At 36.2% G+C, this 20761-nt stretch overlaps 1 protein-coding gene across 2 annotated transcripts in view; it reads right to left on the reverse strand.

Annotated features, from left to right (window-relative positions):
* The window catches only part of ANOS1 (anosmin 1), a 141133-nt gene that overhangs the window by 31814 nt on the left and 88558 nt on the right, over positions 1-20761 (reverse strand). For both annotated transcript variants that reach the window (XM_082051560.1, XM_082051559.1), the window contains exons 6-8: positions 16353-16482; positions 6772-6974; positions 3409-3556 (exon numbers count right to left, since the gene is read on the reverse strand). In XM_082051560.1, the coding sequence (XP_081907686.1) occupies positions 3409-3556; positions 6772-6974; positions 16353-16482 (481 nt within the window). The remainder of the gene's footprint in view (positions 1-3408; positions 3557-6771; positions 6975-16352; positions 16483-20761) is intronic.

A 20761-nucleotide genomic window follows, 5' to 3' on the forward strand; every position in this document is an offset into this window, starting at 1 on the left:
AAAACTATCAAACTCAAACAAATTCTTTCTCAAGCTAACCATAATATTCATGTTACTTAAAAGGAAATCTAAAAGTGCCAGAGAGACGTAAAAAGTTAAATCTATTAGGTATACATCAACTTAAAGTATTTTAATTTTACTAAATCTCCACTTTGCTGTTCTCTGTCTGCTCCATTTCCAGAAAAACTAGGACATCAATTTAGAATATTTCTATATAAAGATCAAGAGCGAGAGTCTTGCTGCATTTCCCAGAAGTGAAGCACACAAATATAGTGAGGTAAGAGTTTTTTGAGTGTGGGGAAATATAATGCTAGAGGGTGAGGGTCAAAGCTCACAGAGGTCTGTAGAACTAAATTACTTCAGCGGGTTATGGACTGCTCTCTATTGTGAAAATAGGAACAGACACTTAAAAAAAACCCCTTAATTCCACACAAAGTTGAGCAACTAATAGTGGGACTTCAGCAAAATTGGCATGTTGTTTCTGGAAGTACTTGCTAAAGGGCATGGAAGTCCCCAGATTAAGAGGGGGTGTGAATGTCATGTCCTAGATAATATTTCAGGCAATATTTTTTTTTTCCTTTTCATATTTCTCCATCTGCTTCTGAGTATTCTCAAAACTACCTCAACCAGGACTGGCTCTATACCTGACTAACTTAAGTGAGATTCAGAAGACAAATTTGCATCTTCTCCAGGAGCAGTTTTTATTTGCTTTTCTGTGTAAGCTATAACTTAGTCACATTTAAAAAATGTCCAAAAAGGTCTGAATATACTAAAATGTGTAATACAAGTGGTTTAGGCTCAAAGAAAGGACGCCTAGATTTGTCTATAAACTTATTATTGAATTACTCTACTATTAAAACAAATACGTGTTGTAGTTCTCGCATGGACTGATTTCCAGTTAAAAAGAAAATACTGCTTGTTAACTAAATGGATGTTCATAATTTGAACATAGCAGTCAAATACCAGAAGTATACGTGAAAACAAAAATATTGCTATTAGTGTAGTATTACTCTGGTTTAAAAAGCAATAAAGCAATTAATGAACTTTGTACTCCAAAAAGGTCACCACAATGAAGTGAAATAAAGCACAAGGTATGACAAAGTCTATACTAATTAGACATCAGTACATTGCAGACTTTCACATAAACTACTGATGGATTCCTTTTTGAAGTAAAACAATCAAGAAGAGAACAGATTGTCCGAGAAAAATTTTGGAAGGAATTTAAATCTAGCTGTGATAATGACAGGAAAGAGATGCCACCAGAGTGGACAGAAAATAATGAAACCACAAAAGTCACATATGAGGTATAGGGTAAATTAACTCTGTTTAGTAGAGGATTTGTAACTAATAATTCAGAAGTGATGTGCATTACATTCTAAAAACCACGATTTTTTGGAGAGGAAGAGGGAGAGGGAGAAGTAAAACAAAAATCTTCCTCTCCCATTGGTGATATAGACCATGAGAGACAGTCCATCATGAGACCATGGTGAGTTGATAACAGCACTACCAGCAAAAGGGTTTGTCACAGTAAGTAAGTATAGAATGGTACCAAAATCGACACAGTCCAATCTCAATTACTCAGCTTCAGTTTAGAGGAATTCCATTGCATAGAAATGCTTTATTTACTATTATGTTATAAAGACTATGATGATCTGACCTAATGTCAGTACTAGCCTGACAAACATCGGTTGATTAATTATCCCTAGTTGCAAGAGGAGAAAATTCATTCTCATAGTAAAATCAGGGAAAGAAATTCAACAGTTTGCCCAGTGTCACTTGGGCTAGATGTGTGTAATGGCACCTAGAATTTCCTCCCAGTTACCAGGACACAGCCCAGTCTCAGACTTGGGCGAAATCCAAGCACCAGCATTCTCCTGTGACCTGATGGAAAGTAAACTTGGTTATATGTTCCTTCTCAGACCTGTGATGTCATCTGGTGAAATGCCAATTGAGATGACTGGACTGAAAAATAAAGACGTTGAAGTTTAGCATTGAGATCTAGAACTTCAGTGAAACTTCTAATCAGAAGAGACAAAAAGGTCAGGGCTGGGTGAGGGGAATGGCATTTTTGCTTGTTTATCCAATAAAATGTGCTTTGCCGGAAAACAAACAAACAAACTAACTAACTAAAACACAGACTGACAAGAATTCTTAGGAAAACACCCAGAAAAATGAGAACATCTCCTAAACACCAATTATATGCTTCTAGTTGAGCCTAGTGGCTGAGTGTACTGGAATTAAATACCCAGTTCCCACCATAGTTTTTCTTCTATTACATCTCCTGTGAACATATAGAAAAGAAAGGAAAACTAAACGTGATAACTCAAAGAAGCTTTTGATACCATGCACAATCCTGCAAACAAGGTCACTGTTCTAGGGAATGGCAAAAAGCACAGGTACAATCTTGGAGGGCCAGTATGGAAAGGGCAGAACTCTTATATTCACTTACATTGTACTTCACTGCTGATTCAATCCAAACTTGCCTTACATACACAGCCTGGAGATTCAAGCTCATATTGTGGTACGGATTTCAAGCAAAGACCCAGTGTATTGAAGAGATGAAAATATGGGCCTTTGCTGCCTCTTAACATGGCACAAAAAAGTAGTAAAAATGAGCTTAACATAGGAAAGAGAAGGATCTTTAGGCCTGCTTTTTCTTCTTGGTGTGTTAACATGGGAAGCAACTGTAGATATAAAGGTCTCTTACAACTAACAATTACTTTAAAATATTTTATGTATATCCAGACTACGAATCATGGTTTACTTTCAGATTTGCTTTTCAATTATGTTACTTAGCATGAGAAGCTTTAAAGAAGATTTTAACAAGAAATAACCTGACATCTAAAGATCTGAAGACTCTAATTTGAATGTGGGTCCTATTTGTGCAATAATTTCTTGAGAAATCACTGCTTGTCAGGCATGGAGCATTTTAGATTCCCTAACAGAAGAGTTGATGTTTTATATCAGTTCATAGCAGATACATATTTGTGTGGTCCAAGAATCCAAATTAATTTGCTGCTCAATATAGTCAGGATTTTGAAAAGCATTGCAAGCTAAAACTGTCCAGTTAAGACAAAGACACAGAAACGCTTTTATTCCAGTCACTGGCTGCAATTGCATTTGAAAAATATTAACACCATAGTCATACAAACACTTCCATTTTCACGGCCTTTGCTTATTTCAGGTGAATAGGATCTCAGACAATTAGGTGAAAACTATCACCAATTTTTAGATAAGAAATATAATGTTAAAAGGTTACTCAACTTCACCAATACAGGATCACAATGACATACAACACAAAGCATTATGAAAATTATTCTTTTAGATTTGAGAAATCATTATATAAAACATTAAAATTCCAAATAAATAAGAGATAAAGCATTCAGGTGTTTGAATATAATTACTCACTATTATTCCTGGTGTCCTGAGTCGTGCTAAAATGAAGAGAAACCTTAGCACTTTTCAGGCGTATCTGACCCCAACGCGTTACTGCCTGCAGTTCTACATTGTAGTTGCTGTTGGGTTGGAGTCCCTCCAGGACCACATAATTTTGGGCCTATAATAGAGGAGAATAAATAAACAAAGTAGTTATAGTATTACTGAAACACAGGCCCTTATTAAAAGCAGGCATGTTATTTTAGGCACACTACTCTTTTGAAATTAGAAAACTCATGTATAAATTTCAACAGAGCAAAAATACATTTCTTTAAAAAATATATTTTATTGGACTATGTTTTTCGGTGTCATTTTAAAAATACTAACCTTCCTGATGTTTACATCATTTTGGCAAACACTTGGCAAATACAAGCACCTATTGTTTAGGTCACAATTAAGGGTTTTTTTTTTCACATGTAACAAGTTTTATTCTTATGTCAAAATCATTTTAGCCAAAAAAAATGAACTTACCATTCTCTAATTTCTGTGTTAGCAAAGCAATTGAAAATTTTTTTTAGAGACTGTCTGAAGACAGCTAAAATCCAACATTCAGTAAATTTTTTTATATTTTGTATTTGTTTCAACTGTTGAAAACAAAAATGAAAAAAACAAAACCAAAACACAACCAAAAAGGCACCCATTGGTAAAAATTTTCTTCTGTTATAGAATGGAAAACAGAAAAGAAAAAAAAAGGGTTTCCATTGTCATGGAAGTATCTTAAATGGGGAAACACCAGAGTAAGATTATCATTCTTTGGTAAATAATCCATAAATTAAGGCAAGTCCCATGATATTGCAAATATTCTTAATATTCTTACACTTCTACATTTTTAAAATGTTTATGAAAATGCCCTTCTTGCCCTTATCTCAGACAGAAGACATTACTACATGTTTTCTTTAGACTACTTTGTGCCTCTGAAGTCTGACAGTCAATCCGGAGTGAACAAGATAACCATATAATGCCATATTTAACACTTCAGGGACTGTCAAAAGCATTTCATATCAATTACTTAAACTTGCTTTGTGCTGAGATATTTATAACATTGACTATAATGCTCAATTAACAGTGTTAATATCGCAATCAAATTATTTTAATGTCTACCTGGAATTAATTCATATGGAACTCATTATAAAATTATTTGGACTAGACTACATCTAAAGGTAAAAACCAGGTAAAAACAATCTTCAATGATCTTTAAAAAATAAGATTTTTCAACCTTTAATTTATTTTTTTAAGTTTTCTGCAGTTTCAGTTCTTAGACAGAAGACTTGCTATAATATTCAAAGAACCATTGATTAGCAACAGCCTCAGGAGTGCCCTGTGGGGAAGTCTGAATCTTACTGACACAGCTGTATGGTTTCATGAAATGCTGCAAAAGAAAATGTACAATGAGACAGAAGCAATATGAAAGATATTGTAAGAGCCTTCTTTTTCTCTGAAATATCATAAAAACATAGAATCATAGAGTGTTTTGGGTTGGAAGGGACCTTAAAGATCATTTGGTTCCAACCCCCCTGTCATGGGTAGTGACACCTTCCACTAGGTCAGTTTGCTCAGAGCTGCATCCAACCTGGTCTTGAAAACTCACAGGGATGGGGCATCCACAGCTTCTCTGGGCAGCCTGTTCCAGTGCCTCACCACCTTCACGGTGAAGAATTTCTTCCTTCTATCTAATCTAAATCTATGCTCTTTCAGGTTAAAACCATTACTCCTTGTCCTGTCACCACAGGCCCTTGCAAAAAGTCCCTCTTCACCTTTCCTGTAGGTCCCCTTTGGGTACTGGAAGGCCGCAGTAAGGTCTCCCTGGAGGCTTCTCTTCTCCAGGCTGAACAACCCCAGCTATCTCAGCCTATCTTCATATGAGAGGTGCTCCAGCCCTCTGATCATTTTTGTGGCCTCCTCTGGATTTCTTCCAACAGGTTCATGTCCCTCTCATGTTGGGCTTTGGACTTTAGCTTTCCTAACCTGATGCCTGGCTGCTTGGACAATGTACCTTACACAAACTGCCAATGCAACATTAGGGACCCAGCTCTATTTTAAAATCCTCTGGGTTTTGTGATTTAAGGACCAGCTTGTGCAGAGAAAGTTCTCCTGTACTTGTAGGCTGTAGCCTCTGCCACGAAGATCTCTAGCCAATGGCAGCTTTCCTGAGAAGCAAAACATTTCTGCCTGGTACAGTCCAACCCAACTCCTATCTTGCCAAATTGATTTTTCAGAAGCGCTAGAAAGATGTTTCTTTTCTTTGGATATTTACTCCTTTAGGAAAAAAAAGAAAGGGAAAAAAGTATTAAACTGGAGTAGAAAAAAAAAGAACCAATTTATCTGAGTCCCTGAAATTATTCTGTGTTGTCTAAATTTGTGGCGAAATTTTGGGAAATTTGTGGGAAATTTCACTTTCCTGCCTATCAAGCACAGAGCTGGTGGTGGTGGCTCTGTAGCCTCTGGACCCTGATGACCCGTCAATTCCCATCAGAAAGGATGGGTCCAACATGCTCCCACGGTGGCAACTCTGCTGTTTCCAATCTGCAGTAGATGAACTCAGCACTCAGCCTTCATTGCCTGTATTTCTCTCATGGTTTGGTGACTGAAGGACAGAGAAGGAACTATGACTCTCTGGCTGTCGTTCACAGCGCAAGTGGGCAGCCAGAGCCAAAACACAGTGTTAACACAAACATAGGACCAAAATCTCACAAAGCATTGATTAAGAGCACTGAGAGTTAAGTTCAGCCTGTTACCTGTAATTGATTTCTCTTTCTGTTAGCTACTTTAAAATAAAATGCAATATGCTTAAGGATATTGCAACAGATCTTTTTCTACTAAAGCAATATTTGATACATCATTCAGGAAACTCACAGGAATTTGCTGCTATGGAAATGCATGAGATCTTTTGTACAGCAGCTTATTTAAAGAGTTTTGGGGTTGATTTTCCTTGGATCTATACTGACTATTTAATAGTTATTCTATATAATAGTGTCACAAGATTTACTTGCACAGTGAAAGAACAACGTCACAGATGATGCTGGGCTTTTTAAATAAAACAAGTACTGTACCTTTAAGAAGCACTAATAAAAGAAGTCTGAATTTAGCAGATAAACAGCATTTAACTTTCTATTCAACTCTCTTCCAAAATCTTACAGTATTTACTTGCATTTTAAGGCAGAAGTATACTTCTGTCCCTGAGTTCAATGAAAGAGAGAGACTGAGAGATCAAAATTGTCTGTGGGGTTGGCGATATTAAAAATTAAGACCACTATTTTAGCAGCTGCAGAAGTTTATCACACAGTTTATACTTACACTCTATTTTGTATGTGTTTCATTTACTATTTTCTTTCTTACCCCATCAGTAATCTTCCTTCTCTTTTTTTTGGCTGGGATTACATATTTGCTGTATGTCCAGCTCCAGAAGACTTTGTAGTGGTGCACTGGGATATCAGGCTCTTCTGGAAGATCCCAAGTAATCATTACATTTACACTCCCATCATTGTTTGCACTAATATTGGCAATTCTGATATTAGATGGAGCTGGTGGAGCAGATGGATCTGGAATTCAAAACAAACAAAAAGATTCTAAAGCAAAGATCATCTTCAATAAGGTAAAGATCATCTTCATCTTGTGTATTTACCAGGCATACACAAGCTGGATTAAACACTCTCCGCATACTGAAGAAAATTCAGGCAAGAATTTCCCCATCAATGATTTGGCTTCTTGTAAATTCTAGAAAGTCAAGCTCTACTGAAACAAACACTATGGCCATCTGGTTTTGTCATTATTCTGTGTTGTTGATAGTTCATAAATATTATGAAACTTTATCAAAACGTACTAGACTATCAGTTTTGCTCTTGTCATTCACCACTATAACTACATAGCGAGCATAAAACACGTTCTGCAAATGGCCTTGTATAGTCATCACAGAATTGTATGGTGGAAACACTTCCTATTTTTTCAGTGTTGCCAGACTAGTCTCAGATGATAAAATTATGTTTCTATATTTTGAATCTCTCTTCAAAATTCTAGTATTGACATCTACCACCATACAACATAAAAATTTCCTTAGAATAAATATGATTGAGATGTAATGATAGATTATGATGTCACAGAAGTCTGTAGGAGTTTTTTTAGAACAACAAGAAGTAATTAGCTACCCCTGGTGATTTATTTCCCTATCCCTGCTAAATTTCTAGTCAATATCAACTGAGCTATTATTCCTTCAGTTGTCTTCTTGATGACCCTAGAGTCAAGAAGATCATCTGACAGGCAGAGGTTCCAATATTGAACCTTTTCCAACATGTGCTGTACACTATCCTGGCTCTGAGTAATGTAAATCCATGGAAATTTTGCAACTGAGTTTCTTTTTAATCACACTTTTTAACACCTACTTTTTTTTTTTTTTTTTTTAAACAGTGATGGAAGCCAAACATTGGTGAAAATATATAAGGAAACTGCAAGAACAAAATTGAAGTGAAAGTAAACAGTGTGACTCAAAAAAATTAAAAGTATACAAGTATATCAGGTAGAATAAAGGAAATTCATAGTAATTCATAGTAATTCATGGTAATTGAGGCATGTTATGAAGCTCTAGGGAAAAAAAAAAAAAAAACCCAAAACAAGAAAAAAACAATCTGACTGAAAAAAACATTTTCATGTAACTTTTTAGCCAAATGACCCACCACTTCTTTGCCAGAAATAAAACTGGAGGTGTGCAGAGGGGACACCAGGCATTCATTTACTGCATGGTTCACCTGCATCTTTTTATAATGGTAAATGAGCTGTTAAATAAACTTTCCAGGCATAGTAAGTTCATCAGATAATCCCTATGACAAATGTTCTCACTGAAAAATTCCATCATTCAGTTCACACAAACTGACACATTCAGAATTAATAAAGACAACATTTCCTTTTTAAAGATCAGCAGATGTGAAATAATGGCTTATTCCTGTTATTTAACAGGACTCTTTGTTAAATGACAATGGATGCTTCTGTTTCCTCACACATATAATTCAACCTAACTTTTGGCCATAAAAGTTACAAACCACATTTCAGTTTAAAAATTCTGGAAATTTAACTTAATTTTCAAAATAATGACAATACCTTATTTCTTCTCACTCATTATTTTAATGAGTTTGCAAGCCAGTTCCCTTTATTTTTTTCTGATTTTGGACAAGCACTGCTCTTAAACTTATTTCCTTATCTATGAAGTTGCCAACAACTCCACTTTAAACTATAAAAAGCTATTTATATTGGAGAAGATAAATTTAAGAGATTATTTTAGTTATATGATTTGTACAGTTCTATAACATAACTTTTCATTTACTTCTATCATATAATAAGTAGATATGAAATCTAGGTACAATAAATATAAACTGAATAATGATATATAAATCCAAAATCTTTATTAAGTATTCACCTTCGCTGATATAAAAGGTTAGGGGGGTTTTATGTTATATGACAATGTATTGTGGCAATAAAACATTTATAACCTGAAGTGCAACATGATCATATTACTGTAGGTGAATTATTCAGGTTATCTCCCAGAAGTCCTATGCATCATGTATTATGTATACACAACATATGGGATAGAATTAAAGTGTTTCAGAGAATATGTCTTCACAAATGGTCAGATATAAGCAAAAACAATTCTAACCATAAAACACGTTTGTCTTCATTCTCCATCTATAAAAGATTCTGAGAGTCACTAAAAAAAATTTAAAAGTTAAATGAAATAGCTCTTCTGGACAAAGTGTGTTACATGATTAAAAATATTTTGAAGTTAGATTCACCATTTTTTCCAAGGTATAAAAGCAAATGACCTAATTTACATTCTTCCTTTTCAGATGTTTCTGTCCCCGTAAAAATACAAGATAATGTGTAATTTTCCATGTATAAAGTAGTGATTGACCAGAACAGAGCTTTTATATGTCTCAGAACCCCAGGATATTTTTTTTTTTGTTAAGGTAACTTCAAACATCCATGTTTTTCCCTGTAACATAAGCAAACAAAAAAAAAACCAGTATGTGCATAAAGAAATCAATAGATCATTTCTTCTGACTTCTATAGCACCAGCGTTTCACCCTGTACTTTTTATAATTGCACAGTTCGTTGAAAACATGACTTTATCTGTAGCATTTCTTCTGCTTTCACTAGAAACAGTCCAGTCAGCAGACAGAACGCTTACCCATGTTTAAAAGAAAATCCAGTACCGTTTCTCCTTTGCTATGGCACATTGTAAACATTGTATTGAAAATCATTGGGGAATTAGAGTTAAGGAAAGAAAGAACGTCCTCTTAAAAGGAATACACATGTGAAATAACAGAGCAACAGCAGAAACATTTTCCTGAGTGTCCCCTTTCTTCAAAGTCTCTCATTTGCAATTCTCGCAAATGTCATCCACAAAAATGCCTTTGAACAGGAGAAAGAGTGGTGGTGGAAGCAGAAGACAGAAAGGAAAGAGATCTGCAGTTGACAGACATGAATAGGCAAGACATTTGAGAGAGTCACATTTTCTAGAAGAGCTTTTATAAAACCAGTAAACTAAACTGGAGAAAATAATAAAATAGATAGAAGGATGCATGATGTGAGAGACAAAAAAAAATACAGTTTTGCATTTAATAATCTGAAAGAAAAAATCCTGTCTGATTGTAGAGTCATAACAGTAAAATATTTATTGGATTTGTGGTGCATCACCTGAAATATGAAGCCACTTACTGAGCATTTTATACCAGCTGAGGATCCATTCCATATTAAGTATTTCAGTACCTTTATATAACTTATTCATCTATTTCTACATATTTCTGTGACATTCATCACTATTAAAACTGGCAGAACTATCATTTTGTAAGCCAAAAACCACAAGAATATTAATATTTTCTTTCATTTCAAAGGATTGACTTTCACCAGCAAAACAAACAAGTGAGAAGGAATAGCAGCAAGGCAAGATATAATGATCTCTGCTATTAAAAAAAAAAAAACAACAAACAAACCCCACCGTCAAAATATAAACAAACCTGAAAAGAACCCAGACCTCTCCAAAACCACCTCTCTCAAAAAAAACCCACAAACAAACAAACAAACAAACAAAACAACCAAAAAAAACCAAAGAAACCACAAAAATCTGTTAAATATAAAAGCATAACACACATAACTCCATAACACATGCCTGACAGTTTTTTCCATTTTTTTAAAGCCTTCACTATTGCATTATTGAATGGCAAAGCCATGCTTATACAAGGTGCTCTGATATGCTTATGTCTATGGAAACATTAAATGCGTTATACAACTCGTGCTGAAATACTTCAAGGTCTAATTACTGCTACTGGATTATAAAGCTTATATATAATACCTAAGGTGTTTGTTAATCTGACTATGAAGCTAAACTGTCATTTTGCTGACCATGAAGCTAACAGTCATTCTACTGTTAGTCTTCAAATATCTGTGATCCCTTTGATTGACTGTCCCCACGTATAATTCAGACACATAAACATTAAATTACTGGAATGGAAACTACTGCCAGTTTTTCAAATGTAAAGTTCTGAAATTCAATATACATGAATTTATCTGAGTGTTAATTCAAATTCTTTGGTTTGCAGAAAGAGTGATGCTAGTTGCAGCTTTTCCTTTGCAGTTTATACTACAACTCAAATAAAATAGGAGTCATTACACATATACTAGAATTTGGCAGAGACAGCTGTCCTCAAATCCGAAAAAATTCTGGTCTCAGCAGCCTGACAAGTAAATCACTTCTCGCTGCTAGAAATGATGGCTTCATTAGGTCAAAGCTGAGGCTGCTGTTCCAGCACATGGAGTAAGTACTGCATTTGTCTGGATTGTATCTGGCTTGAGGATACCCAAAGGACTTAAAATTCTTGTCTTTCTGGCTACTCAGCCATCACAAGCAAAACTCTGTCTCCAGTCCCCAGAAGGGAGGATTCCTTGCTGCAAGTAAAGGAAAAAAAGAAAACCCTCACATCACCAGCATTTCAAAATAAACATCTTCCCACACTCATATTTGTAAACATAGTGATAGACAATTTATATTTTACAAAATTCTTTCAATCAACAAGATCTGGAAGCACTTTGCAACCTTAATGAAATGGTATGGGCAAGCTGTACACGAGAATAACACCACACACTGCTGCAATGCATCCACTTCGGCTTTAAATGTGGCAACTGTCATGAAAACAGTAAATGATTTGTAATATATGTCAGAGAAGAAAATAATGACATTGGAACTGGAATTCTCATTCTAAGCTGTAAAAGTGATAGCAAGTTTGACTCTTAACTTAAACCCCTTTTTATATAGGTTTTTTAAAAATTTATTTAACATGGATCTCCCATTGCTATCTTTTAAACATTACACCTTCCAACTGTAAAAATCTGCTGAAGTTGCTCTACAGACAAGTTTCCAATCATTAAGCAGTTCCAAGACATAAGCGGGAGGACTGGCTTTGCCCAATGGAAATGGCACACATAAACCAGCTGTGCAACAGTATAAAAAAATAATTGGTCCCAGAGGAGCAACAGAAAGAATTTTATTGCCGGGAGTGGGTGTCTGTTCTGGTTTTACTAACACTCAGTAATGTATGCATGAAATCACATCCAGAGTGGTACTTATGTGCTGTGGAAACAATGTTGTCTGCTTCCTTTTGCTTGACAACTTATCCTGTGTATGTTAGCGACTGCCTTCATGTTGAAGATAAAAACCTTTAGCAAAGGTAGAGGGATCAGATGGTTCGGGCTCATTGTGTTGATCTTACAGCCTCTTTTTGCCGTGGAAAATAGCACAGTACCTAACTGCAAACTACAGGCCTGCAAGATAATATATTAGATGGAAATGCCTAACGCTGATCCCTCTAGTTAACTGCAGTCTCTGTTACTAAGAGTTCATTCACATCATAAATCATAAGAAGCTAGAAAAAACAGCCTGAAAACACTTACCCAAATGCAAAAAATTAGAAATTGTATTACTAATGCCAAGCAGCTTCTGACAAGCTCGGTTAGGCTATCTGCTGCTTGCTAATGAGAGAAAAGCACAGGTAGCTTTTCATCCAAGGAGACTCGTTTGTGGAGTGTAGGTACAATTCTCTCCTGCTACCAGAGAAAATGAAGAAGCTTGGAAAGATTCAATAAAAATATAAAGAGAAATATACTTGTACCTTTGAGGATCAAAAATGTTCTGCCAGGTATTCTGTTAGCTTTATTTATTACTGTTATTGCAAATTGTTGCCACTCAGTTGCCACTATGCTCCACATAGGCATAGTCTAACCTGTTTTCTTATAATTTTGGAATTGCATTTTGGCAAAATGAAGAATCACTTCATGCCCTGTGAAGAGCCATGCCAGACAAGCACAAGCAAACACTTCATTTCCTTTACAAAAAAATAAAAAAACCCCTCCCTGCTTAAGCTCTGAATATTTAATAAATTATCTCAGCTGTGTCACTTTGATTATTTATTATTTACAGATCAATGCCATAAATGAACACATGAGGCAGCGTAAAACAGCTGATGAGCCTTTTTCTCAAACATTTACAGTAGAAGAGCATCAGAAGTTGCAGTACAGAAAACCTCAAAACACAACTAGATAAAAAATGGTAAGCTAGAACGCTTGACAAAATACTCTTGTTCCTGTTTTTGTCTTTCTTGATTGGGAAATTAAACTTTGATTAAATGTTGATAATAAGGAGCTTTATTTAGTGATACAAAAGTTAATGGAAATTACATACCTTAGAAGACTCAACATTACTTTGGATAAAACAAAACCTTACTTTGTTGTGTTTACTTAGAGATCATATTTTTTGCATTTGCAAAAAACACAGAATAGTATAAAACAGTATTGTGGTAACCAGACAAAATGCTTCTCTCCAAGTAATTACAGCACCAATGTTTTTCAAATATTCTTTTTAACAGCTTAAAATATTTGATGACAGAGACTTTGTGGTGCCGTAGTCCTCCCTAGATTCAGATTATATATCATGCTTGTCCTCCTTTAAAGAAAAAATAAACCCAAATAATTTGCTATTCATTATAAATTGGTAAAAGTTCAGCACCCTGTATGAGAAGCTGTCTTAAGAACTGCTGTCATGTATCCTGATCAAAGGGCTTATTTTTGAAGAAAACTTCTGTTAAGTCTAATGAAGATAATAATCTTCTCTTGGTCTTGGCACAACAGGATGAATTGAAACAGTACAAGAACTGATGTGAATTTCTGTCCACACTTCACAAAAACGTAGCACAGTCAGCAAACTTCCAAAGGTGATGTGCCAAAGTCCGCTTTCCTTTTCCAAACTGGAGGTTAAATGTGCCTGTAGGAGCTCAGCAGGGGCCAGAAGATGCTGGCACTCAAAAAAGCTATGCACATCTGAGCAGTAGCTTCTTGCCTCTCTGCCAGGCAGGGGCTGCTGCTTCCCACCAAGCTCCAGACTAGTTATTAAATGTCTATATTACACTACAACTCTAACTGCTATGAGTGCCTATACAGGGACATGGATGCTAAGAGATAGCAACTGAAGCATCTCAGTGACATTCCCAATAGTCACCACTTAGCAACATCTTCATCTGTGTCACCTACAGCAACTACATGTTTCATCTGGTGAACATGGTACCTTCATAATAACCACTGATAATACCTAAGACTCTGAAGTAGTCAAATGAGCTGCCAGCATAGAATGATTTTGGCTACGAAGCTGATAGCTAACTGAACTCCTTGCTGTTTGTCTGGCAACTCATCACTCTCTGTCGAGGGCTGGAGTTCAGACTTGAAAATTGTTGAGAGTTATAAAAGCCTTTTGAACAACGCTGGCTGCATACTTCCTGCCATTATCAAGATGCTGTTATTTTCATGTATTAAGTAAGAGCATGCAGAGGTACTACTGGCTTCCATTGTCCTTGTCACAAAGTCCTAAAAGTGCTCCCCGCTACCACCAGCCAGCTGTGAGCAGCACGTGCTTCAGGGCTAGCTGCAGAGATCCTGGAAAAAGAGGACTCTGGTATCTAATATGTTATCATTTCAAAACCACAAGCTCCTGAAACAGAAATCACTGCCAGCTGGGAGACTATTCTGAAAAAATATCCCTGTGTGCTTATCTTGCTCTTACACTGTTCTCCAGAAACCCACTGTTGGCTGGTGTCAGATACTGGGCTAAAGAGACCTTCAGAAGGACTTACCATGGATATTCTTATATCCATTACCAATGTAGGTATTTTGAACAATATATACTCCTGTGGATAGCACACTCAGTAGCAAATGAATTTTTTGGAAAGTAATACAAATCCTGCCTGAAAATGTCACAATCAAGCCAAAACCTCACTGTTGCCATGATATACCTTTATGTAATTGCAATTACAGTGGTTCCAAGCAGAATAGTTGGAAAATGTCAGTAAAACAACTGACAATGATCTGAGTTTAAAAGAACATTGGTGCCAGATTCAGCAACAACGTGCTGTATCTGCTCAAGTGCTGCTCATGACAAAAAGCAAAGAGAAAGCTACTGCTGCTGCTGAGGCCTTGCAGAAAGCTCAACACAGAGCTTGAAGAAACAGTATTTTTGATGTGACTGAAATGGTATGCTACTTAAGTATAATACATTCTTAAAAAAAATACTTGTTTTTATATTTGAAAACGTTTGTGGTCACAGCAGTAATTGGCTATCTATGCCAGCCAACTTATCAAGTTAAACTAAAAACTTATCAAGTCTAACGTAAGTAATTAAGCATCCATGCCAGCAAAAGCACTTGCATGCCTCTATAACTGCATCTACAGTAAGATTTTTTCTAGGATGGACTATGGCCAAACAGTAAGCTAAAAGCTAGCACAGGAACCTGTAGATGGGAACTGCCCATATTGCAAGATAATTGTGTCTTCAGAAAGAGGAGGAAATGCATTCCTCAAAGTATGTGTTATACCTGTGTAAACATTCTGTCACTACTAAAACAAAGACAAGTCTTTCTATTAGAAACTACTTCTATTAGTATAGTGAAGAGTGACAGATCTCATTCTTTGGCACTAAAGCCAATTAGCATAGTTTACCTATGCCCACATTATCTATTGTCTTTAAGATAGGGTAACCACATCCAGATCATCTGTTTGTCAGGAATAATTTCTGGCCTGTGCTAATTCCTATATTATGCCTGAGAGTCATCTGGGAAAATTTTGCTTTGCATGGGTCAAAGGTACACCAGGGACAATGGCAGCAGTTTCACAGGATGGGAGATCTGTTTCCATCTCCTTCATCCTCCAAATACCATTTATTGGTACAGAAATAATCTTATTTCTTATCTTAAGTTGTTTTATTTCCCAAACTCTTGCAAAACCAGAAATGGCAATGCAAATTCCTACAATACTTTGTGGTTTGTCCAGCATGCCTATCTAATGAACAGAAACATGCTACTTAGCATTTATATCCTTTTTACTCTTAAGCCCTCATGATTAGTGCTAGCAAGGGGAAATTTATATTAAGAGAGCACACAGTTCCATCAAAACAATTTTTAGATACTATTATTTAGATGTAATTATTTAGCTACAGGCAACAAAATATTTCAGTATGCTGCTAAACATATGGCAGCAACATATTTCTCATAACTAAAAAGACAAACAAGAGAAACCTCTTAGAACAACACACTGAAACTGCAGTTCCTTCATATTTCATGGTCAGGGTCATGTTGTTTGATATCAACTGTCCGGAAAATGTTTAAAAGGAGGTGTATTCATTGAGACCCCTTACTGATAAAACAATAATGACATCTTTAACCTTTAATTCCTTTGCCGACTTCAAACAAATATCACATCATTTTTAAAGCTGGTGGTGAAACCACCAATAAACTCACCTGTTAAAAACCTTATTTCACAAAAGCAGGAAGATCATGTTACGGTCCACGTGTGAGTGAGTGGAAGGTGAGCACCAGATATAGCAAACAAAAACTAACCTTTCGAGGATCGGAAGTGCTTGCTGGGTGCCGTGAAGCCTCTTGTCCCGTGCACGTTCACAGCTGCCACACGGAACTGGTACCACCTGCTTGCTCGGATGTCCGTCAGTCGAACCCGCTCATCCGTAGTCTGGGGGGTAAATGTCATGTTTACTTTCTTTGTTCTGACATGGCTACTTGTGCTATCATCTCTCATGCAAGACCAGTCAGTCAGACTGAAGGGCAGGGGCTGCACTTTTTTAATACGCACAGTGTCATCAGGATGTATGCAAGCACCTCACCTGACTCCGAGCATCATTCTACACTACAAAGCACTTACAGCTGTGAACAAAATCATATAACCACCCAATTCTACAGTGCATTGCAGGTCTCTTCTGGAAAAAGTAACCTTTAGAAAACCAGTGAAGTGTTAAATTCACAAAATTAGTTCTCCAGTTATCACAACCTTCACCAGTGTACAGCGCCTAGCTGTTCAGATGCTGACATTTCAGGGAACTCGTTGCCCCAGGTCACAAGACTCATTTTTCCAGTTCTCAATTCACAGAGAATCAGGGGTCCAAAATGGTTTCACAAAATCCAGAGCTGTGAGAAGCTGCCTTTTCTGGTTCACAGGAAACACAAACCCCTCAGGTAATGAATGTAAGCCTTCTTCAGATCTTTGGCACTTATGTCAAAAAGACACTCACAGCCTTAACTCTTCCCTGCAGACTTTTCTCAGGTCATAGGAGGTGACCTTTTCTCCAACAACACCCACTGAGACTGCTTGTGTCATGAGTTCAATATCCACCTTCTGTGAGAAGCGCCTTAACCACTGAAATATGGCATAAACATAGATGCACTCTGAACCCTTTAAGTAGGAGGTGCTTTATGTGCTCTTATTCTGAGCCCTGCTTTCCTCTAGTTTTTTTTCCCCTTTAATCTTTGATGAGCTACCTTCTGCACTGTTCCTTATTTTTCCTAAGGTACAAACACGAGAACTGAACAGTCTTCTTGTAACCACTGAATCACTGCAATTACAGAAGATGTAGCATTTTTGTAGAACTCTTCAGAAACTCATCCACTTGTTGCTGATTTTACTTTTACAATTACTTCTCAATTATCCAGTTTTCAATTTATCTTAGGATATCATGTTTATTGTGTTTTAATTAAATTCTTTAACCAAAATAACACATGAACCCGAACCAAATGTCTGGTATATGCCTACTATGCAATCAACACTGATTATCATTACTGACCAAACATGCAAGCTCATCAAAAATGTAGACACATCAATTTATTTTCACAAGCTCTGTTTTCTATAACTTTAAAATCCACCTTCCCTGTATAGGATTCAATGCTACTTGCAATGATGTCAAGTACTTCTCAAAAAAAGACACAGCATCATTTCTGGTTTTTGCTCTTTCCAAACCATGTAGAAAAGTTGCAACTGCTGACTTAACTCAGACAGAACCTGAGGAAGTTGCTTCAGCTCTCCAGCAATGGTACTTTTAGAGCCCTGACCAATAAAATTTGTAGATGTTACCCAGTACTTAATCTCTTCATTTAGTGACAAGCAAAATTCAGGGAACAGGTATCTCACTTGTGTTTGCATGTAAAGAAAAGAGAGCCTTTCTCAACTGCACTACAGACTGCTCTCAAACTGGCAAGAGTTGCAGACTTTGAGCCCCTCACATGTTGCTGCTACTCAGAGTCCTTCTCCATTCAGATGCCTGTATTTGTCTTTTCAGCTCATGCAGAAGTCCCTATGCTTTCACTGTCTGCTTCATATTATTTTTTTAGCTTTTATGTTACCTGTAGAGTACATTCTCTTGTCCAATGAAGGGGTTCCCCTAGGGAAGAAAGAACCTACCTGAACCAACTTTTACTATTATTTTAATTTCATAGAGCATTCAAATGTGCTATTTTTTTCCAGCGTGCAGTCCCACCTACTCAAGAACTTGCAGATAAGACATGACAATGAACTAGAGTAATATCAACTCTCACTATATTAACAGAAAAATAAATCTCAGATGTATTCAGGCTACTGCTGTAACTGAGATCATGGTCAGGACCAATATCTAATTGCAATTAACTAGTTACAACACTGTGGGTTCTTAAAAACAGATTTGCTGAATTTAGTTACAAGGCAAGCATAATTTGAATAGACTTGACCCTAAATTCCTCAACTAAGGAATCTTGCATCAGCTTATCTATTCTGCTAGGACTGATTAAAAGAAAAGATTTCAGTTGTTTCAGTCTTCTGTGGTAACCATGAAATACTGTAAGATCAAATAATGTGCCAATCCATATCATTAAAATTATTTTAATTTATGAACATGCCTCGGGCCTGTTACTTTCATTATTAATTTTGTTGGCAAAGCTTCTGTTAAACTCAATGGCACGTAGGAGGTGTATCTGTAACTCCTGAATTATAGATTTTAAACTACTTCGGCACCTCTAAGCAACCTTTACATAGATATAATAGATTTTGAGAAAGAGTTAAAGACTATTGAGATATCTTATACTACCTTAATGGTAAACTGAATTTTTTGTTTAATTGCTTCAGTTAGTTCTCATTACTTTAGTATCTTTGGAGCTGAGATCATAATATTCATAATATATTTTTTAAGAATCATAAATAAAAGACAAAAGATTGGCCCTCAGATCATTATGGGATCATCATTGCTATTTATTTTAGCTACACATTACCTATTTACTGCGTCAAAGCCAACTTTCAATCCTAATAGGCATTTCATTTGGAATAAAATAACAAATGGGTCTTCAGACAAAAATCACTGATCAACATGTCCACCTTCAGCATCATCCAAAGCTCAGTGAAGACATGGGAAAGTTCCCATTTACTACATCAGGATACAGCTTTATGTAAGAGCAGCACACAATCGCAACAACATGATCTAGAGAACACAGAGAATAGCTTGACACTCCTCAAGAGTGCATTTCAGGTCAGAGGGACAACAGGTCACTTCCAGTTGCCAGAAAGAAGAAAATTTCAGGTGAAAATTTGTCTGAGATTTGCCCAAAGCTGCCCCATTTAGCAAGCACTAACAGTTCTATTCCTCTCCCAGCAGCCCTTCACTGTTTAAACCTTGAGCCCTCTCCTGAAAGTGTTTCCTTCATTCCCTTTCAAAGGGGAATTATCTGCTATACTCTTCAAAATTCCTATAGAAATCTCCTCCTGCTGCTCATAAAACTGACTAATGATTAAACAACCTACCCAGAGTATTTTAATCCCATCCTTTGCCTGAAAGGCTGGGAGAAAATACAGCCTAGCATCTTCAATGTTGTGTGCTATTTTGAATTAGGACATGTTCTACATTCACGGGCAAAACTGTTCCTCAGAGAACGGAAGACTGAAAGCTAAAACTTCTTGTAAGGGGAAGGTGGGATTAGTTAGGATGGGGAGGAAGAAGCAAGAACTTATGATCCAGCAGCAGAGCAGTTAGGCCATTCAGACAGGATTCTTGTGTTACTACTCCAAGGAGTTCGGCACCTTCTCCTCCCCTTATGAGGAAGCTGTAGACCGTGATGAGTTGTCCACAGAGTTTTGGCAATTCCAAGGTAAAGCACTAAGGTCTGTCACAATCAAGCTAGTAGTAAATACTGCTCCTTATTTGTTTTAATAAAGGAATAAACTAGTAAGTAATCTTCATAACTGTCTGCCCATATGTATATGTACATATAAATTGGGGGGTGTGTGTGTATATATGTGCACACGCTCACATATTTGACATCCATTCACACATAACAGATGTATTCTGTCTGAAAATAACTGACCTGGCACATTTGAATTAATTTCATTAATTAGCTTCATACGATTAAATATCTAAGTTTCCAATGTAAACAGTAATAGTATTATTTTTAGAAAGCATATAGCAACAAACAGAATTATAAATTTGTTCACAAGATACACAGTATTCTCATTGGATGGTGCAGCAGGTCCTGCTCTGCTAGTTAAACCTTAAAAAAACAGCAGTATAAGAAACTTGGCATAATCACTTAGGACACTGTACATCATGGCTAACTAGGCTAACTAGTAGCTTAGTTCCTATAGTTTTTATATTAACCAACAGAAATTAGTCAAATGGTTACTTAAGTTTTCCCAAAAACATGCAGTAGAAAACTAAAGTTAACAAAATTCCTTCTTCCTGAAGTGAAAAATAACTAAAATATTTTACAAGATGTTTGCTTTCTTTATATACTTGGAGATTTAAATAAATAATGTATTAATAGAGTGAGCCTTCCTTAAAAAGAAAACATCGAGAAAGACTGATAAAACAATAGAATACAAAGGAAAAATATGTTTTCAAAATAATTTTTTCAATACCAAGTAAAAATTTATCTGAGACATGAAAAATTACTTGCAAATTGACTCATGTAAAGGCAATAGAAAACAGCCAGTTTTATTGAAA

Source organism: Streptopelia decaocto, assembly GCF_964273445.1.
Source record: "Streptopelia decaocto genome assembly, chromosome: 1".
Taxonomy (NCBI): Eukaryota; Metazoa; Chordata; class Aves; order Columbiformes; family Columbidae; genus Streptopelia; species Streptopelia decaocto.